The following is a 21,815-nucleotide window of genomic DNA, read 5'->3' as shown; positions in this document are numbered from 1 at the left end:
ACCCGGTAGCGTATTACGATTTGCAATTTTTTAGCTGACGACAATAAAGGTGTCATTTTAAATTTCAATAATACAGTATATTATGGCAAAAATACTGGCCACTTTCCCGTAAATTACTTTCTGAAGGACTTGTAAAAGTGTTCATTTACATGCTCTTACAAACTTCACCGTTAAGTTATACACTTTTACAAAAATTTCAAATATGTCAGGAATTGATGCTTTCTGAAAATGATAATTTACTGTTCTGTAAGACGTATGAAAAGAATAAGTACCTCGTTAAGAAAAAGTTCACAGTAACATAGAACATAAATATAGCGCGACATAAAGAAGGTTTAAGATTAAGAATAAAAGCAGTATTCAAAGCAAATTTACTTTTCAAGCACATCAGGACTCTAAAAAATGAAAATTATTCTCAAATATTTTCATAGGACCTAGACCTAGGACGCACTAAATCCAACTTTCATCATGATTGTCGTCCTCGAAATTTTCTGAGCAAGATCGCAACAAATGATTAGGCTTGTCATTTGGCTTTTCTTTAAGCACAGATCGTTTTTGTTAGGGCCCTGACGATGATGCTGTTTCGTTGTCTACCTTTTTTAACTCACTTGAAAGATTAGAAATATCATTCTCCTTGACTGATGCTTTGGTCCCGTAAGGTCCTCGTCAAACTTACCAAGAAAAAGACGAGGTTTCTCTGCAGCAGTTTTCCTTTAAGACACAAAGTTTCTTTCATACCATTTATATTTTATATTCTATTTCTTCCCACATTTGACCCTGATTATCTGCAACATGCACGACATGCACAATATATCACAGATGCTATTAATACACACACATATATTGTACGTTTCATGCATTTGTTATTTCTTCCACTATAGAGTGTTATTATAGCACACAGAAAATTAAAAGGGAAAAAATGGCCTCGTGGAATGAGGAAACGCTGAGAAAATAACCACTCAAGATAAGACTGTGCTGCATAATCAGTGCATTCTTAAGCATATATTTTTCACCAAGAAGTATACAATGTCAGTACTGAACATTGAAAACAATTTGGACCACAAAACACAGCAAAAAACTCTTCATTTAACAAAGGAAATCGGATGGTGTATTCATTCACAAATTCAAAGCTATTTCCAAAAATTCCGCTCGCGTCATTGCAGGAGCGCAATGAACAAAATCTATGTTATAGTACATATTCTGCCATTTATACTAAGATCCCTGAGGAGCCAAATAACGCCATGTATACCTGTAACGCCATCCTATTAAAATTTGTTAACGACACAAGTTTTCGGTAGTGCACTACTGTAGCCTGCATTCGCTTGCAATCTAGTGATGAAATGAGTTACTAGCTGTCCGCTGACATTTACAAGTGACATTATATTCCATCATTTTCCTGTTGTGCGTTGATAGTGAATGGCTGTTCTTATGTCAAGGTAAAAGGGAATATTTTATTTTGTGTGTTGAGCAAATAATAACTATATTAAACTATATATTTTCGTGATCCTTAAACATTCTTCTATGTATAGAAAGTATTTGCTATCTATAAAATTTGAAAATGTTAGAGAAACAGGCATGTCATGTTATCAAGTACTCAGTAGCGCTTTAACGCCATGTGGCGTTAAAGGTCTACAGACAAAATTTTAGGTTATGTTAGTACTAAGGCTGACAGTACAGCATCAGTGTGAAAACATCAGGAAAATCACTAAGCTTTCAACTTACAAATGTTCAGAATGTGCAGTGATGATATTGGTTCAATTGCTTATCGAACTCTTATTTTTTTTTATTTTACGTAACTTAATTTTTTTGTTTTACTTACTGGAAAACATTCATATTAAACTAAGGTAAATGCTTTTGTGTTTAATAACTTTCTACTGTGTCACATTGTCTCTTTTTTTAAAGTAAGGAGTCACTGGAAAACATATTTTCCTAATCCATCTGATGTTTCAGTTTCAGATCAAGAATCTTTCATTAGTATTGACTGATTTTGTATCTTTTATTAACAGAAACTCAAATTTAGTCGCTTAGTTCAATTTGTGTTGCTTAGGAAAAATAATTCATTAGCAATTATAAGTGTATAGGTTACTAGAAAATAGGTGGCGTTAATTGCACAACCTGTTCCTAATAACGCCAGTTTACAAAGTTTTCCTATTTGAGTTCTAATTCTTGTTCGGTATATAATATATCCATTTTCATTGTGCTATTTTGTAAAGATAAGATTACAGTTTCTATTCCATAATTTTCGTGTTTGTACATAACTTATTTCCAGAGCAAAAGTGACTGAAATGTTAAGGTGGCGTTATTTGGTACGTGTACCTTATACCATCAGAATTACATTTGTCGCTGCTATAATTTCATGGAAAATTTAAAAAGAATTATCACGAAATTATCCGTGTCACGAAATTAGCCGAGTTTGCCCTATGTATTGGCTCTGAAGAAAACTTTTGTGAAATGACAGCTACAAAATCTAAAATTTCGAAAATTACCTTCACATATGCCACTTCTACTTCAACCAATTTCGACCGGTTGATATTCATAGTTACAAGCAGCGTCATATTACGCAAAGCATCTTAATGAAGTGAAAATAGATCTCTTCAACTCTAAAGATGCGGCATGCATTGAAATATTTTACAAAATGCGTTTTACCAAATATTTCATTCCAAGACTAAACATAAACATCTGTAACTACATCTCATTATTATGAAACTGGAAGCCCAAAATAATTCTTTGCAACATTCACCTCAATATTACGTAATATATGTCACTATCTCACTGTCACTGTCTATAGAAACTCTTAGTGCGGCTAAAATGGCGTTCGATAAAGCTACAAAGGCATTAGTTTAAAAAAAGATACTGTGACGTAAGTAAAAAAAGACTGTCCGATGAAAAAGTGACAATACAAGAGGCTCTGACACGCGTGCTACAATTACGTTTTTCTTAATTATACTATATAAAAAGCTTAATGACAGACGGAAAAGTTTCGCCGCACAAAGTTTCAAAGCGATTTTCATTACAGATAGCAGATAAGGTAAATTCGTGGGCAGTAGCCTACATCTCTCCTACTGTGATTACTTACTTACTTACTTATTTACTTACTTACTGGCTTTTAAGGAACCCGGAGGTTCATTGCCGCCCTCACATAAGCCCGCCATTGGTCCCTATCCTGGGCAAGATTAATCCATTCTCTATCATCATATCCCACCTCCCTCAAATCCATTTTAATATTATCTTCCCATCTACGTCTCGGCCTTCCTAAAGGTCTTTTTCCCTCCGGCCTCCCAACTAACACTCTATATGCATTTCTGGATTCGCCCATACGTGCTACATGCCCTGCCCATCTCAACCTGCTGTGATTACATGAAGTATAATTCCATATTATTATCCACGTTCTACACACATGATTTTCTGCTTATTTAAATACTGACGTTGCGCGTGGAAATTGAATCTTATCAGACTGAATTTTCAATGTTGACATAAAATTGTCCATAAAAATTAAAACACAATAAAACACAAGAACGACAAGCTTCTTTGTTCCATAGCAAAACAATAAAAACAAAATTATTTTGTAAACTTCCTCATCCGCTGCTCAGTCAATGAATGACACCACTTTAAAGGAACAGTAAACGTTACGAACCTATTTGTTAGGAAGAAAAGGCCTTGAGTACGGACTTTCCCATAGAACATTAGACGAATTGGTATCTTTATTTACTCTTATTTTTATGCAATCAAATTACCGCGGTGATTTAAAGGCTCTGTAAATTAATAACTAGCCATTTCTAAAACGTTTGGCCCGCTAGTAACCCTGAAAGTTCGCAATAATTTTTCCTTTGCCATATTGAGTAATTTCTTTTCATTTAGTGGGAAATCGATTTTTCTATAGAAAAAAATTCAATATGGCAGTCAATTCAGTATCAGTTGCACCCCATCTCCGCATAAATGAGGGAAAAAGTCGTAACGAACACTGTCCGCTGCACGCTCCGCTCTGCAAGACGCTTGACGACCTACGTCCTGTGATACTGAGACCTTGATAAAGCACGCGTCTACATTTCGATAACAGCGTTGCCAAACACCCATTACGTACAGTAATTCATTAATAATTAAAATATTAAAATACTTTTAAACCATAAAGATGACAGAAACATCATGCAAAATATATGTTGAAACTGAAAACTCTAATGTACAGACGTTTATAAAATGAGTATTTCTAAATGCGTTTAGAAGATAATGTGACCATAGTTTATCATATAAAGTAATTATTTCTGGGAAATCTAAGCGCAAAGGAACAAAATGGTACAGGACTTTTTCATTCACTCTATCTAAGGATATTCCTTAAAATTACTGTCACTTAACACCTTCCAGCATAAGTATTTCATTTTCTCTTGATCTCTATTTAGCTTAAGTAGCTGGCCAAACAAATCCCCTAATATACCATGAAGGAGAATGTTGTAATGTAGGTCGACGGGTCAGTCGCATCCTTGTGGAGTGGCTGTAACAGATTATTATTGATTCTACTTTACATAGAGTATGCTAGGATTATAACATGACACACAGTGTTAACAACATATAGAATGATTTTTATCAAACCAAATTCAATGTCTTCCTTCCAATTCACAAAAAAAAATTTGGCAAAATGGTAAAATTCGCAGGAGTCTTCCCTTGTCCAAATTAAATACATTCACATTAGATCAGAAGCTGCAAGTGACCGTCGTTCTCCGCTAGGCAGGGTGCGAATTAAAGGGGGGGGGGGAATTTCCCACCTGTTGGAACGTTATCCCCCTCTCATCAATTCATATTAACATCCCTGCCAGGGATAACTTCTATCCCCTCTCACAAAGTATAACTGTTTTAATACAAGTATACTTTATAAAGTACAGTATAAAGTAAGCAAAAAAAATAATATTGATGTATTATCATCACCGGCAAGCTGACAACAATCAATAACTTAGGAATTACACATCTTATCTTAAGCATGCTCATGGATATAATAATAATAATAATAATTATTATTATTATTATTATTATTATTATTATTATTATTATTATTATTATTATTATTATTATTATTATTATTATTATTATCAAGATGCAAGACAAGCAACTCTGTGCGACGAAGCGTTGAGCCGTATCGAATGAGGATAATAATCATTTTACGTATGGTATTCTCTGTCTAGGATTCTATCCCCCCCTCATCAGAAATCTTAATTCGCACCCTACCGCTAGGCACATTTCGACATAGCACTTCATGTTATCTTTTACGCGTGCAACATCACACCATCAATGTTTCTGATTTCTCTAGAGATGCTGTCCTCCAGCTGTTCTAGGGTTTGGGGTCTGTTATGGAAAACCCTACCTGTATTGTAGCCCTATAAGAAAAAATCAGGGCTGGTAAGATCCGGCGAACGTGGTGGTCACAGACCAGCGGAGAGATGATTCGGTTATCAAAATGAGTTTTTAATGTATGGCAGGTTGCCCGGTCTTACTGGAAATATCGTTGCGTTACTTCCACGTCATCAAGTTCCTCCACAAACTCGGTGAATATCTTCTTATATGCATTAGTGTAAACTATATCCCGGAGAAAAATTGGCCAGACAATCCTTAAACCAGATATGGCACACTATACTCCCACTTTCACTATGTTAATTGGGATTCGTGTATTTCACATTGCCGCCCTCCAAGTTTCGTCCTGAACTGTCGTTTGGTTTTAAGGAAAGACTCTATGGCCTAATAAAAACGCGCAATAAGCACATGTTCTTCAATGGAATACGCATCTTTATTGTGTGTTTTTTTTCAATTGTTGGCGGAGTGCTATTGTTATTTCTTAATAATGTACGTATAATGACATTAAGTGCGCTTCATTGTTCCGTTCTATAAGTAGAGACTGAATCAGCCAGGGCTAGACTCCTAACCGCACTCACGGCGGCTTATTCATACGTAATGACGCTACCATAATGCGGAGGATTCGTTCCGCGCTTTTGCGGTTAGTGGTGCGTAATGATGTACTTACCGAATTCACAATTCTTGTTCGAAATGACTCCTTGTGATGTCTGGCACACTATACCCCTATTTTTGTCATGCAGCGGTTCTTCGTGAAAACGGTGTGGATTTTCACTGTCCCAGTAATGATTGTTTTGAGTGTTCACGTAACCACTGAGGTGGAACCATGCTTCGTCACTATAAAAAAATTAAGGTGGGGTCAAGTAGTCCATCATGCACTGGCTGTTGGAACCACATGCAAAACCTAAGTCTGCTCTGATGATAATCGGGTTTCGTTAACCTCCGAGCTACACGAATTTTGTAAGGTTTTCATTTTAATTGTTTCGTATCTGTTATCACTGAAGGCTCTGACACTCCTACCTGCTGAGGTACACGGTGGGATGATATGGTAGCACTTCTCTTTAGTCAGTGGCCAATTTCATCTAACATCTCCTCAGTGAGAACACGCTTTACACATGTTCGTTTCTTATCCAATACTGATCCAGTTGTACGAAATTTCTTCATTAAATTGTAAATCTTGCTTCAGAAAACTCTGGCGAATCAGGGAATGACTGGCAAAAGTTTGTTACAACTGTTCTCCAAGATTCGTATTTCACAACATTGTTGTAAATAAACACTCGTTCAAGACTATAGGCCTACTGCTCTCTAAATGTACGGTATACAGCTGCATCCTCACTGTGTGAATGTGTTTACGTAACTAAACACGAAACGTACGCGAGCAAGAGGTCTGAACACTGCGATGGCGCAGTAATTACTACGTATACGACTTTCCGCTGACGCCGGTCTAGCCCTGACAGACTCACTCTGTAGTTCTTCACAATAGTTTAAATATGGTGTCCATGAACCGCGGGAATTCTGTTATGCATCAATGTCTATTGGACATTACATTGAATGCATGTAGTTCATGTTACAGTGAATGAGATGAGATGTAAAAGCATATCTTTTCCGGTAATATAAAGAACACTCTAACAGTAGATGTTTCACTGTCTCTCTGGATTCTTTTACACACACATACACACACACGCACACGGCATTAGCCGTTGGGCGAATCTGTACATCTCTCAAAATAACATTTTAATTTGCCATACTCGGTTGAAAAGTGCGTTAGTATAAAATGTTTAATATGCAGTTAAGGACTGTTTATAAATAAAGTTCTCTTGTGAGTTAACAGTAAGTTGTTGCTGTTCTCCCACGTATTGTTCCAGTTGTTTGTATGTTTGTATTTATTTGCACTGCAAGTGGGTAAACACCAGGTGGCAGTGGTAACTTAGTTACACACAATAATTACAATTAATACACATACAATACACAATAATTAAAATTAATAATAATACTTAAAATAGTAACCTAATCAATAAGTGAACTTAATTTTCCATTATAATCTACGAGTACATATGTATAGGCGCTACATAAGTTCCACATTGGTAAATTACTGATACCCTTGCGGCATACCTTTGATATGTTTGATTCTGCATTGAGTATTGTCGAAGTTCTGAATAATAACTCGAAGTTAAAGAAATTAAAAAGGTCGAAATTCAGCAACACTTTATCACTCCATATCGAGCTAATTATCAGATGTCATAGGCCGCTTCTAGGCAGCGAGTCGAATTTCTTACTGTTTAAACTGCGACTTGAGTACTCATTTTAAAAGACCTTTAGAAATAAAACTTCCAGTCATAAATATAGGGCCGGAAATCATTCTCTTTCGCTAGTAATAATTACGCGTCAAAGTGAATTGTTATTAAAGAATGTGTCCATTTTATTCAATATATATTTTTTCGGCTGAATAAAGTGATTATTAGAGATGAACAAAACTAACTGCCGCTCTCGTTCGCTGTGTTCGTTGTATTTGTCTCTAGAGTCTCGTCTCGTCATTCTCGTGCGCTTCGAGTCTCGCTCATCGTTCTCGAAATAGCATTTGGTCGGCGTGGAAAGATTTCATAGCTTTGAATAACATACATCATTGAAACAAATAGCATTATAATTGTTTAAACGAGACAAAAAGACAAAACACAACAGTATCTTAGTTATCAAAATGTTCTGGCTCTATTATATGATATTACGTATGGTTATATAAATAGAAAAAAAAATTCTCAAATAAACTTGCATTTCTAAGAAACACAAAACATAACGTTAATATCTCTTTACTTGAGATTGCACACTTGATCTCAAACATAAGAAAAGAAATTTTCTACCCTTTTAATAAGGGCCTAGTAATGAAATAAATATTGGAAGATAGGGGTGATTGTATGTATATATATATAACAGTTGCCAAAGTAGATAAAAGTTCAGTCAGGTTTAAACAATTGTGGCGATTCATGGCTGCTTGACGTTCGGGACTTCGGGAGTGATCAATCTCGACGTCTCGAAACACTCACAAGCAGTCTTTACGTCATTGATGCGATGTATAGAATATTGTAGTGCGGATTTTCGGCTTTGCGGGCGCTTTTAGTCTTGCTTTCTCGATCGTTGTTCATCTCTAGTGATTATCTTCATGGTTTCCGTCTGTGTTAATGTGATAAAGGAATGAAAATTTCCAAAGCTGTGTCTCCGAAATTGTTATGTTAATTAATGCCTATTCTAGCCCAAATGTTTCATGGTAATACTTGGCGTCATTTCATACGTCATTAAATCCTTCGTCATGAACATCACCGTGTCTACGAAAATAATAGAGCGCTTCAGTTCGTGAAAACGTCAATTTCGAGGCCTGCGTCTAAGTATTTAGACCAGTGGTATTCATTACGTAGCTCGCGGGTCACATGCTGCTCTCAAAGATATTTATTGTGACTCTTCAACTTACGGTTATTACTATTCTTTTTCTGCGAAATATATATATATATATATATATATATATTTTTTTTTTAAATTTCTGTAATAATGTGGAACTGGAGAATAGTTTGGTTACTCTGCATCATTACTGGCAGTGAAGGTGTTCAACAACGACACGTCTTTGTTTTCTTTAAAAAAAAAAAGAGGTAAGACATCACAATACTGTGCATTCAAGTTTCGATAACAGGTATCCAAAACATTCTCAATAAGGACAGACAAACTGAAAATGTTAAAAATGTCCGTAATATCTGAGTAGAAAGTTATGTGTTCAACTGGACATAGAAACGAACTGACAACAAAGCATCGTACCACGTAGGAGAAATTGAGCCATTTACAGAGGAGGAGATTGTAAAGGAGTGCCATCTAGCTCTGTGTGACACTTTATTTGATCAATTTCGGAATTCAAGAGAGAGTATAGATTTAGATTTAGATTTATTTAATAATAACATATATATATATATATATATATATATATATATATATATATATATATATAAAACGCTACATGAAAGTACCCCGAAAGAGCAAAGCTCGTGTTCGGGGACAGTTCCGTTTTGATAGAAAGACTTGAAAAAGACATACAATTTTACATTGTTCACCAAACATACCTATTTTTTTCTGAATTAAAATTTAAGATTCTGATTATACATACCGGTAATTCACAAAAATAGAAATGTCTACTGTTTCTAAAATAAAATTTAAAATTCTTGCACTAAGATCACATTCTTAAGAAGAGTAGATAGAAACATACATAAATACACATACTTTGTAGACAAAATACTTAAGAAAAAGGTCTTATAAAGATGATAATAATAAAGTTAACAATAATAATACTAGTAATAAATGAGTGAAAAAGAGACGATGATGTGATTGGTGATGGGTTAACATAGTAGTATAGTAGTATATTAGTAGTATAATTAGTACAGGTCATGTTGATATAGTAACAAAAGATAAGATAGAAAAAATATGCTTAGGATAGAAATAAACTTGTTTAGAATACATGGTACATATAAAACAGGAGAGTCTGTCATATAAATTGTTTAATTCTGGATGAAATTTTATTATCGAATTATACAGACGTGGACCATAATTTGTACTATGTAGTAAAGCAGCAGATGTCAAGCATTTAAGTTCAACTAAATTAAGAATTTATTTTCGTCTTGTATTATGATCATGTAGCAGAGCTACACATTTCATTCTATTTTTATGATAAAATTTCATTAAAGGGTATTTATAAATTTGGTCAATTCTAAAAACATTCAATTCGGAATGGATCAAATTTGTTGGTTAATCCAATCGCCTTTTCAAACAAATTTTGATTATACGTTTTTGTAACATAATTAGAGGAAGAAGAGCAGTTTTTGTAATCCCTCCCCGTCCAGTTATACTATATTGGATAACAGATTCAACTATAGGGAAATAAACCAAACGTAATACATGAGTAGGTGAAATAAAATAACAAATCAACCTTCTCTTGTTAATATGATTTTACAGAAGAATAGCGGAGTCCGCCCTTAAACTTCAGAATATCAGTAATATATTATAAATGTTAGTTCTGTTACTTTATATTGAAATAATAATAATAATAATAATAATAATAATAATAATAATAATAATTATTATTATTATTATTATTATTATTATTATTATTATTATTATTATTATTATTATAAGTTATTATTATTATTACTATTATTTCAATATAAAGTAATAGAACTAACATTTATAATATATTATTGATATTCTGATATAAGTAATTATTATTATTATTATTATTATTATTATTATTATTATTATTATTATTATTATTATTCAATATTAAAAATCTATGCATTCTGTTAAGCTTCAATACTGTGAATTGCATTGTGGCTCTCGGCAAATTACTATTTCTCACTTTTGGCTCTCCTTCATTTACACTGGTGGCCATAATTCTGGAAACTTTTTGTGTTAGTATTGAATTGTTATTACATCTGTTTTTATTCACACATTAATATAATTTAAAATGTTACTCATGACTGAAAGCATCAAACAAACACTGTCTAATCTATTTTTATAGAAAATACGTGACTTTATATCATAATATGTATGAGAAAACATATATTTATACATTAACATTTAGAAACACTTTCGTGTTATTTTTTCATTCAATCTGTAAACAGTTGGTACTTTGTGGGATAACCTTTATTTTTAGTGACAGCAACAATTCTGCGGGACATTGAGTCCACAAGACGTTTCAGTTCTTCCTTGCTGATGATCCGAAACCAGCTGTGGATAGTGGCTTCAATGAATTGAGTTTTGCTGCTAGAATTTTTTAGACACCAAATTTTTTAACCTTGACCACAAGTTTTCAATTGGATTAAGGTAAGGACTATTCCCAGGCCACTTTATCACCTTGATGTTTTTCTGTTGAAACCATTGCATAACACTCTTGGCAGTATGACATGGATCACCATCTTGTTGAAATACAAAGTCATCACAATTTGGGTGTAGGACAGCAATGGATAATATCAATTTCATTTCCAGCATATCTTTTCTGCATTTTTCCTGTTTCAAGTTCCCTTGAAAAATCTGAAGTCTTCCTACTCCATTCCTGGACATGCATCCCCAGATCATGACAGCAACAGGATGTTACATGGTTGCGATGAGGCACTCAGGATTCAAAGCTTCTCCATTTCGTCGACGAATGTATTTGGTTCCTTCACTTCCAAATATAGAAATCCTTGTTTCATCGCTCCATATCACTTTCGCACAGTCATCACTGGTCCATGATTGATGATTTTGCACCATTTTACACGATTTTATCGTTGTCTTTTGTTGAGAAATGGCTTTTTTCTGAGTGCTCTTGCTTTCAGTTCATTGTGGAATAATTTCCTTCGAAGGATTCTCAAAGAAATATTACATCCACTGCTGTGTAGAACTTCCTGTACCTATTTAGAATATTTATTTCCATCTTCCAATGCCAATCGACAAATCTGCCTCACATATCATGGACTTACTTTAGGTTTTATACCAGTCCTAGGTGCTGTTTTACAAGATTTTGTGGATTTCAACCTCTGTCATACTTTCTGGACGCCAGACACTGTAGCACCATTACCAAGCTTCCTTGCAATTTCCTTGATTGTGTAGCCTTCTTCTCGAAGTGTGACTGCCCTACTTCGATTAGAAGGTGTTCAATCCTTTCGTGGAGCCATTGTGATAAAATTATTATCAATAAAGTTTGTGGTAAAGCAATCAGGTGATATCCACACGAACGTTTGTCAGACTAATGATAGAAATACACTAATAATGTCCATATTTTATGCTAACAGTGCTCAACAATGCTCCTAATGAACAAAAATAATCTTAAAATCAACAGTGGACCAATTTTTATTACAGTAAATAATGAGAAATTATAATGAAATCTGAAATTAATATTTACGATAAGAACATAATTCCCCACAAAATGACTATTTATTGTTAAAATATTAATAATTTAATAAAATACCTTTATTAAAACTACATAATTGACGAATCTGTCATGAGTAATATTTTAAAATGTATAAATCTGAGAATAAATACAGATGTTATAATAATAATAATCATCATCATCATCATCCTTCACGAATTAGGCCTCTGTAGACCTGTTTCGGCCCCATCTAGCAGTCTTCTTAACGGTCTTCCTGGTCGACGATGTCCTCTAGGTTTATATTGCATCACAATTTTTGGGATTCTTGAATTTTCCATTCTTCTTACATGATCTAGCCAATTGAATTTGTATCTGGTGATTTTTTCTTCTACTGACTCTACTGTACTTCTAATTGTTCTAAAATTTCTTCATTCCTTTTTCGGTCTAAAAGAGTATATCCTGCTGTTCTCCTGAAAAATTTCATTTCCGTTGCTTTGATATGTTATAATAATTCATTACAAAAACAAAAAGTTTCCAGAATTATGGCCACCAGTGTATAGTGAGTACCACAATTTAGACATTGTATGCCATGGTTGTTTACTCAAACTGATGCACCGCTATTACGAGCATAAGAGTAGAAACTCGCAAGCTTATTTTCCTCACGGAAAATTGAGCGTGAAACCTTTGACCGTTATGGAGCGCAAAACACGAGGTAATTCGTTTACTTTTCTGGCTCCCTTACCTCTGAATAATTGATCCCGGTACTACGTCGCGTGTGCGCTCGCCGCTTCACGTCGAGGTCTTACGCATTTCTCCACTACATTGCAAATGCAATCAATAGCCACTCACAAGCATACACTATTCAGCTCGGATTACACAACTAATTTCGCTGCTACACGTACAAAATTCAGCAGGTAACTCCTTATTTAAACACTTAAAAACCAGGAGACTTGCAAGAATCGTTATGGAAATCTGCCCTACTGCCCTATTAAGCACTACAAATTGTACAGCACTTATCTGCGATCGAATCCAGATACACTTCAACAGAATTCATCACGCAAGACACTGAACCGCTGTTATAATAATTAAAATACTTCAAGAGAGGCATACTTAAAATATTATGTAGCTGCATAGATTAGTACCGTTTTTAGAATATATCCACTATTATTTATTTTAAATAAAAAATAAACTGCACCTTTTCCAGTTGTATTTCAGAAAATGGCAATTTAATTTCAGAAATTATGAATTGTATTTCAGATTTGTCAATTTAATTTCAGATAGTATCATTTATATTTCAGATTAGTCAATTGTATTTCAATTTGTCAATTTAATTTCAGATAGTATCATTTATATTTCAGATTAGCCAATTCAATTTCAAACAGTATCAATTGTATTTCAGAAAACATCAAATGTATTTCAGATTTGTCAATTGTATTCAGAAACTATCATTTGTATTTCGGAAGTTGGCGATTATTGCGCTTGTGCAGTACAACACAGTACAATTCATCATGCTGCAACTTTATAGCTATGGAGAATATGTCTGTCGGACGCTAAAATGCAATAAAGTTGAGAATTTTTTAACCCATTTTCCATTTTTTTAAATATATGTTAAAATCTCAAGTAGGCCTATATTTGGTATTTTGTGAAATAAAAGTGACTACCTATATGTAATCTTAAATGCATTGCTTATTTTTTTAAATTAAATTGACTATGTACAGTACTGTACTGTACTGTACAAAATACATCTGTCAAATTATACTGTTCGTATGTATGTATGTAATAATTCGATAAATAACTTTGGAAGTCATTACAGTACAGTACATTTTTACGTGAAAATCCTTATATGAAACCCAATATAATTTATAAGAATAAAAATAAAACAAAAAATTTAAGATACAAATCTGAAATACATTTGATACCATCTGAAATACAATTGACAAATCTGAAATGCATTTGATATCGTCTGAAATACAATTGACTAATCTTAAATGCAATTGATACTATCTCAAATTGAATTGACAAATATGAAATAAAATTGATAATATCTGAAATTAAATTAACTAATCTGAAATACCTTTGGTAAGTTCTGAAATTAAATTGATATTTTCTGAAATACAACTGGAAAAGGTGTAGTCAATAATCTATTCTTCCGCAATGTCTATTACTGAACCCCAATGTTCTGGCAGTTCTTCGATTCCACGCCAGAAGATATTCGGTGGTATGGAGTTGAAGAAATCGTCAACCCAATTTTAAAGAGTAGCTCGTTGTTGAAAATTTCCCGGCGATTGCTGGACGGAAGTGAAAACGATGAAAATCCGATGGAGCACAATCAGGAGAATATGGTGGATGTGATATAACCTCCCAACTAAACTGTTGGATAACAGTTTCTCTAATGTTAACAGTATGCGGACGAACATAATGATGTTGAAAAATCACTTGATACAGTGTTCCCTGTCGGTTTTCTTATATTGCTGTCTCAATGTTGGCAATAAATCGCAGCACTCATAGTTACATTCCTTGTAAGTAATTCATAGTAGATTAAGCATTCTTTGATCCACCAGATATACAAAATTAGCTCACGTGAATGGACATTCCTTTCTATTATTCATGTTGATGTAAAGGCACGGCGTCATTTTTCGTCACCAATAACAAGTTCAAATGCTAATGCTCTCACGCTCATTTTTGTTATTACGGTACCCATGCATCTTTTTAACTTTTCTATGAAATACAAATGAGGGTTCGGGAGTAAAACATGGTAAGTGACTACGTAAAGATTAATTTTGTTGGTCCTACAGAATTTATCTGTTATGGTAACAATGGATTAGAAGAAAAAAATTCGCTCCGGCGCCGAAGATCGAACCCGAGTCTTTGTTTCTACGTACCAAGCGCTCTAACCACTGAGCTACGCCGAAGTTCAATCCACAGCACCGGGGGATTCGATCCGGTGCTGTGGTTTGAAATTTCGAAAACTGTATGCGACAGTTGTCCTCCAAACATAGTCATGAATTTGCCAATGTAAGAATGAAATATTTTACTTAAACACGTAGACTCGTATATGTAGACTCGCATTAGACCTGCACAAGTACTTCCAAGTATAATATATTGTGTAGAAGGCTAAATCTCAATTTTTAGCAAAAGGATCTTTAAGTTTAGATACTCCTACAAGATAGCACGTATGGGCGAATCCAGAAATGCATATAGAGTGTTAGTTGGGAGGCCGGAGGGAAAAAGACCTTTAGGGAGACCGAGACGTAGGTGGGAGGATAATATTAAAATGGATTTGAGGAAGGTGGGATATGATGATAGAGAATGGATTAATCTTGTTCAGGATAGGGACCAATGGCGGGCTTATGTGAGGGCGGCAATGAACCTCCGGGTTCCTTAAAAGCCAGTAAGTAAGTAAGTACTCCTACATGATATGCAACACCCTTAATACTTTGACCTTCATTTGACAGCTGATTAATTATCTTTCTGCCGTTAAGCGTCTTTATAGCAGTCGGAAATTTTCCACTGTAATATTTTCAACACTGTCGGGGGTCGTTAATTGGAATGGCTATCCTAATTGCCTTCCTGCTGTTACAAGGACGTAAAATAAATACCGATACTGTAACGTTAAAATTTGCTTACAAATTCAGTTGCCCTGGATACACATTGTTGCATTAAATAATACAAAATAAGTACTACCAGGCTACAAGTTGAGTAAAAAGTATGAAAGACTGCTTGTAGCATTTCTATTTTTAATTTTGTGAAGAAAGTCTATGTGCAAAAGTTAAAAATGAATATATTTTGAGCACACTTTCAAAAAATGTTTTCCATCAATAAGTGGTGTATCAAGGAGGTTTTATTTTTTTAAAGACACTACACTCTATACCAGATGTCTTTGGAGCAAATATAAACAACGGAACGGAATGCACGAGAGCGCGGTTCACACGATACTAAATGTCTGTGTATGAATTAAGTGACCATCTACGTTCATATAACGAAAGGTGAAAATTAAAGTAATGTGTCTTTGAACATACCTTCTTGCATCAGTCACTAGCTGTACTGCTGTCGTCTGCTTATACACCGCACAGATGCTAGACGCAATAGAACTATAGTAGTGGACGCGTCTCGTAACCAGAATATGCACGCGCTAGTGTCTACAACGCTCTCAGCTAAGTAATGACTCCCCAACCAATGGGAGCGCAGCGATAACATGAGATGCATCGAGGTCTTTGTTATGGTCTGCTCCAAAGACATCTGGTATATAGTGCAGGTCATTATTTTTTTCATGTTTGAATTCTTCAGGACTTAAAATGTACAAAATACAAAAAATATATATAAAAAAAGGCATTGCCGACTTAGAAAATGGATATTTAACTATAATAGTAATATAAGACATGGAATTTAAAGAAAGAAGAACAATTAAGAACAATTTAATAGTGTCCTAATTGTGTCAAGTGTTGACATCAGTATATATAAAGTGTTCAAAATGGTTCTCATTCATTGCCAAAGAATGCGTAAGTCTGTCTTGGAAATTGTTTAATGTTTTCAGCAACACCGTTCGATTGATACGTTGTATCTCATCTCTAATTCATCGTTTTAACTCCTCGAGGTCTCGTGGTCGTTCCTGGAAGACCCTCCACTTCAAATAGCCCCGAAAGAAAAAAAAATGTAATGGGTTCGGATCAGGGGATCTTGAGGAACATTCAATACTTCCTCTTCTGCATATCCATCGTCCTGGAAAATTATTGTTTTTAATTAGCTTTTGTCTATGTTTATTTAATTCATGGTTCCCTTATTCTCCATAGTGATTAATTGATATACTGAAGCATTTCTCTTTGTTATGAATGCCTTTGAATCATAGATTTGAGGTAATATTTACATACTTATATGACTTTGAACGTTTTGAGAACGGCAGAAACCTAAAATGGAAAAATAAGCACACAGTGTCATTTAAAAACAGAGTCCCTGTCACAGTTTTATCAATGAAAAACTTTATTTTTGTTTTGTTTTTTTAAGATGTTCAAAATATTCCTTCTTTAACCTCCTGTAACTTAAGGTTTCATTCATAAAATTAAAAACAGGAGAACTACAAGCAGTGTTCCATGCATTTTACGCAAATTGTGTAGCACAGTAGCTACAGAAAAACAGACTGCTTGTTGTTGTTGTTGTTTAGTCAACTGTCCGAAGACAGGTCTGAACCTCAAAAATGATATCAAGAAGGCATCACTTATGAGGCAACTAGGCCAGGAGATAATGGGGTAGGGTGGCCAGTTCCTTTCCTCTTCCACTGCATACATCGTCGATTACCTTCATATTACACTAGTTAGACTTCTCTTCCTCTGATACATGTCGTCAAGTGAGACGTACAGTACTGTCTGATAGATGTACATATCAGCCAGAACCTCAATCAGAGGATAAGACTGACTGAAGGAAATGAATTTCTTGATACAATGGATGCTGAAAAAGAATATGTATTCGAAATTGTGTAAATCGATATTATTTTGCAGCCTCACAACACGTTCATTTTATGCTTTGGAGACTTGAGAAGTAAAGACGAATACTTACTTACTTACTTACTTACTTACTTACTTACTTACTTACTTACTTACTTACTTACTTACTGGCTTTTAAGAAACCCGGAGGTTCATTGCCGCCCTCACATAAGCCCGCCACTGGTCCCTATCCTGAGCAAAATTAATCCAGTCTTTACCATTATATCCCACCTTCCTCAAATCCATTTTAATATTATCTTCCCATCTACGTCTCGGTCTCCCAAAAGGTCTTGTTCCCTCCGGCCTCCCAACGAACACTCTATATGCATTTCTGGATTCGCCCATACGTGCTACATGCCCTGCCCATCTCAAACATCTGGATTTAATGTTCCTAATTATGTCAGGTGAAGAATACAATGCGTGCAGTTCTGTGTTGTGTAACTTTCTCCATTCTCCTATAACTTCATCCCTCTTAGCCCCAAATATTTTCCTAAGAACCTTATTCTCAAACACCCTTAATATCTGTTCCTCTCTCAAAGTGAGAGTCCAAGTTCCACAACCATACAGAACAACCGGTAATATAACTATTTTATAAATTCTAACTTTCAGATTTTTTGACGGCAGACTGGATGATAAAAGCTTCTCAACCGAATAATAACAGGTATTTCCCATATTTATTCTGCGTTTAATTTCCTCCCGAGTCGAATACTCACACTAAATTGAGTTGAACACAATCGGTACGAATAAAATTCTTTGGGAGTATGGGAGGTTTCCTAAGAATAGATAGGATTATGACTGAACTAAATACACAATCATTAAGCAAGAACATATTGAATTACTGACAAGAATGAATTGTTCGTCTATCAAGAATTGAAGGAGATACAGACATTAAAGCAGCAATGCGCTATAAGTTGTAAAGAAGTAAAAGTGAACGATTCCGAACGAATTACATGGAAATATAAAGTCGGAGTGGGCAAGTTTCCTTGAATTTAAAAGCTGATACGATAGAAAAGGAGAATATCATTCTCAGACTACTTCAGATACACTTACACTATAATTACCCGCGTAATTTTCTCACTTTTTTCACAAAAGTCGGAGACAAAATATCGAGGTAGGCGAAATAAGAAATGACAAACTATCGGGGATAAAGTGGTCATAAATAACGTCAAACAGTTCATGTATTAATCAAGTTAATGTTTAATACTGAATAACAGCAAAAACAATTTCATTAATTACGAACAGTTTTGCGGCTTTTGTTTGTAGCAGTGTGTGCCAGTTCTAATACTGTTAGTCTAATCCCTTGGCTAATCTGGAATTCAAATGTTTATTTCAATTTTCAAATGCACTGGAAGATGCTATAACATTGTCAAATACAAATTTATATAATAATTCAGAACAGAATATATAATACAGAATAATACATCAGACTAAATTACAACAAAAGAAAAAGAAATAAAATAATAATACAATCTATATAAAAAGGGGATACAATAATATTCACAAAATTCGAGGAGCGAATGAGCAGCGCTCGTGTTTGGTAGCAGTTCAGATATATTATTAATAGGTATAAGAGGAATATGATGCTAGAGACTGGATTAATCTTGCACAGGGTAGGGACCGATGGCGGACTTATGTGAGGGCGGCAATGAACCTCCGGGTTCCTTAAAAGCCATTTGTAAGTAAGTAATAAGAGGAATACAGAAAATGATATAAAATAGGAACTGAAATTAAAATGACAGCTACAATTAAATTATATAATGTATTATTAACATAAGAGGAATATAGAAAATAAAATAAAATAGGAACTAAAATTAAAATTAGAGCTACAATGAAATTATATAATATAATATATTATTAATATAAGAGGAATATAGAAAATAAAATAAAATAGAAGCTAAAATTAAAATAACATACAATGAAATTATATAATATAATCTAATATTAATTATCTATCAAGGAACTAAGAACTAAAACGGCGTTAAAAATCATTATTATTGTTCAATATAATAATTTGTAAAGTACTGTGATGTAGGCTACTTGTGAGGAATTTAAACCATACATTTAAATGAAATTGTCTGCAACTTCTCATAACTGGAATCATAGTTAGGTGAAGTGCAACACGTGCATAACATTCACTGTTGTAAGCCAATTCAGAAAGGGTAGCTCTTTGTGTTGAGTTCGTTGTAAGGTGACTCAAAATTGCTAACACTGTGAGGAAACTTATATAGCACAACTTAACTTTACGGGGTAATTTCTAAATGATTGGTGCAAAAATAAAATATTTCTATGACTGCAGTAATGAATTCACTTCACAAATACAAATACAACATGAAAGGTTACTTCTCTAAGTTTCCATTGATATTCAAAGATTTTCGATGCGGGCGCCATTTGTGACACGGCAGAATACTCCATTTCATGCCACACCCGTGCCAGCAGTGATCAATTGAGTCAATCGTGTCGCCTGTCCGTTGTCTTAACTGTTGTAAGTCCTATGTAAATGGGAGTACGAACACCTTGTTCTTCACATAACCCCCAAAAGAAAAAATCATAAAGCGTTAGGTCTGGTGAGTTAGGGAGCCACAACATCAATGACACATCATCCAATCCAACGTTCTGGAAGATGCTGGGCGAGGTGATTGCGTGCGAGGTTATGCCAAGTTCTCTATTGGTACGATACCGTTGATTTTCTGCGGCTTCGTATGTAGGTCGCACGAATGTTTTGCACCACTTCGTTGTTGACGGATGGCTTCCTGCATAAACAGTCCATCTCCTCAAACTATTTTACCACCTTATGATGGTATGGCGGTGAGGTGCTTCTTTAGCAAACTTTGTCCGGAAATGTCTCTGAACAACGATTAATCCATGACATTTTTGCTTATTCTAGGACACAATAAGCTTTTTCTATCGCTGACGCCGCCATTTTATTAACAGCGCCTCGAGTGGCAAGTTTTCAATGTTTTCACTGTTGTCAATCGGAACTTGAAGAGTTAACCTTTCATGTTATATTTATTTTATGAAATAAATTCATTACAGCAGTCATATTAATGTCTTCTTTTTGTACCAATCAATTAGAATTACCCTGTATATTGCACTCTCTCAGTTGCAAGAATTATCTGGACCTTTTTTTGCTGACAGGTGGAGTCAGGAGCTCTAAAGAAGTTCAACTGCAACAACGGCTCCGAGTGCGGCTCCCTGACGGGTCTGTTCAACTGCTCGCTAGGGCACTGCGCCAACTGGAGCGACGCCTTCCAGTGCGAGTACAAAGCCGACGGTAACACGCTGGACAGCGAGAAAGACAACATGAAGATGACGGGCTTCTTCGAATGCAACAAGTCGCGCTGCACGGCCATCAAGACACAACCGCGCTGCGACCGCTTCTGCAGCAACATCGCCACGGCCAACGCCAACGTATTCGTCCTCTACGATGACTTCGTGTACAGTGGCGACTGTGGGAGTGTAGTGGCCCTGAACAGTGCTAACGGCACCGATCCGGGATACGCGATCGAGCCCTTCGAGATATGGAACAACACCAATAAAGTGCTCATCACATCTTGTCAGTCCGCCGTCAAAACAGGGAACGGTACCACTCTGAAGTAAGTAAATAATCTCAACAAAGTGTTCATAATATGAGTCGGTTAGAGTCATAACTCACTTGTTCCAAAAATGAAAATTTTCACAAATGAGGGAAAACATATTTGTAATACTTGGAGCCCATTTTCTTCACAGTAAAGGTTAATTAAATGAAAGAGCAATGATTTAAAACTGCTATTCAGATTTGTAACCGTATTTATTTATACAGGAGTAAAAGTTATTTAGCTTTAAATTATGGATCATACGAGTTTTGACAATGACCTTTGGATCATGAGTGTTCTGACAGTGCTCCGTTTGAAACATGTCAGTTTAGAAAGTGACCAGTTGGGATCATGTGGGATTTGACAGTAACAAATTAAAATATTACACAAAAACATTACCTCAAGGATATTTTTAAATTCAATGTAAAAGAATAGGTTTCTAATTATTAAATTCTTCATATGAGTACATTTTACAAAATAATATAGTACAGTATAAATTGAGGGGTCCAGTCAGAGAGAAGAATAAGTCACAAATCTTGGAATAGGGAAATTAGGTATTCT

At 34.8% G+C, this 21,815-nt stretch overlaps 2 protein-coding genes across 3 annotated transcripts in view; one reads left to right on the top strand and one right to left on the bottom strand.

The window, feature by feature from the left end:
- Nucleotides 1-21,815, bottom strand: part of LOC138710650 (cilia- and flagella-associated protein 298) — a 429,392-nt gene that overhangs the window by 264,274 nt on the left and 143,303 nt on the right. The gene's annotated exons all lie outside the window — the stretch shown is intronic.
- Nucleotides 1-21,815, top strand: part of Teh4 (tipE homolog 4) — a 41,507-nt gene that overhangs the window by 1,173 nt on the left and 18,519 nt on the right. Inside the window, exon 2 of the mRNA XM_069841686.1 lies at nt 20,818-21,275. Within this exon, the coding sequence (XP_069697787.1) occupies nt 20,818-21,275 (458 nt within the window). The remainder of the gene's footprint in view (nt 1-20,817; nt 21,276-21,815) is intronic.

The sequence above is a fragment of the Periplaneta americana genome, chromosome 12, assembly GCF_040183065.1.
Source record: "Periplaneta americana isolate PAMFEO1 chromosome 12, P.americana_PAMFEO1_priV1, whole genome shotgun sequence".
Lineage (NCBI taxonomy): Eukaryota > Metazoa > Arthropoda > Insecta > Blattodea > Blattidae > Periplaneta > Periplaneta americana.
The sequence above is the reverse complement of the archived record's forward strand: the minus strand, read 5'-3'. Positions and strand labels throughout refer to the sequence as shown.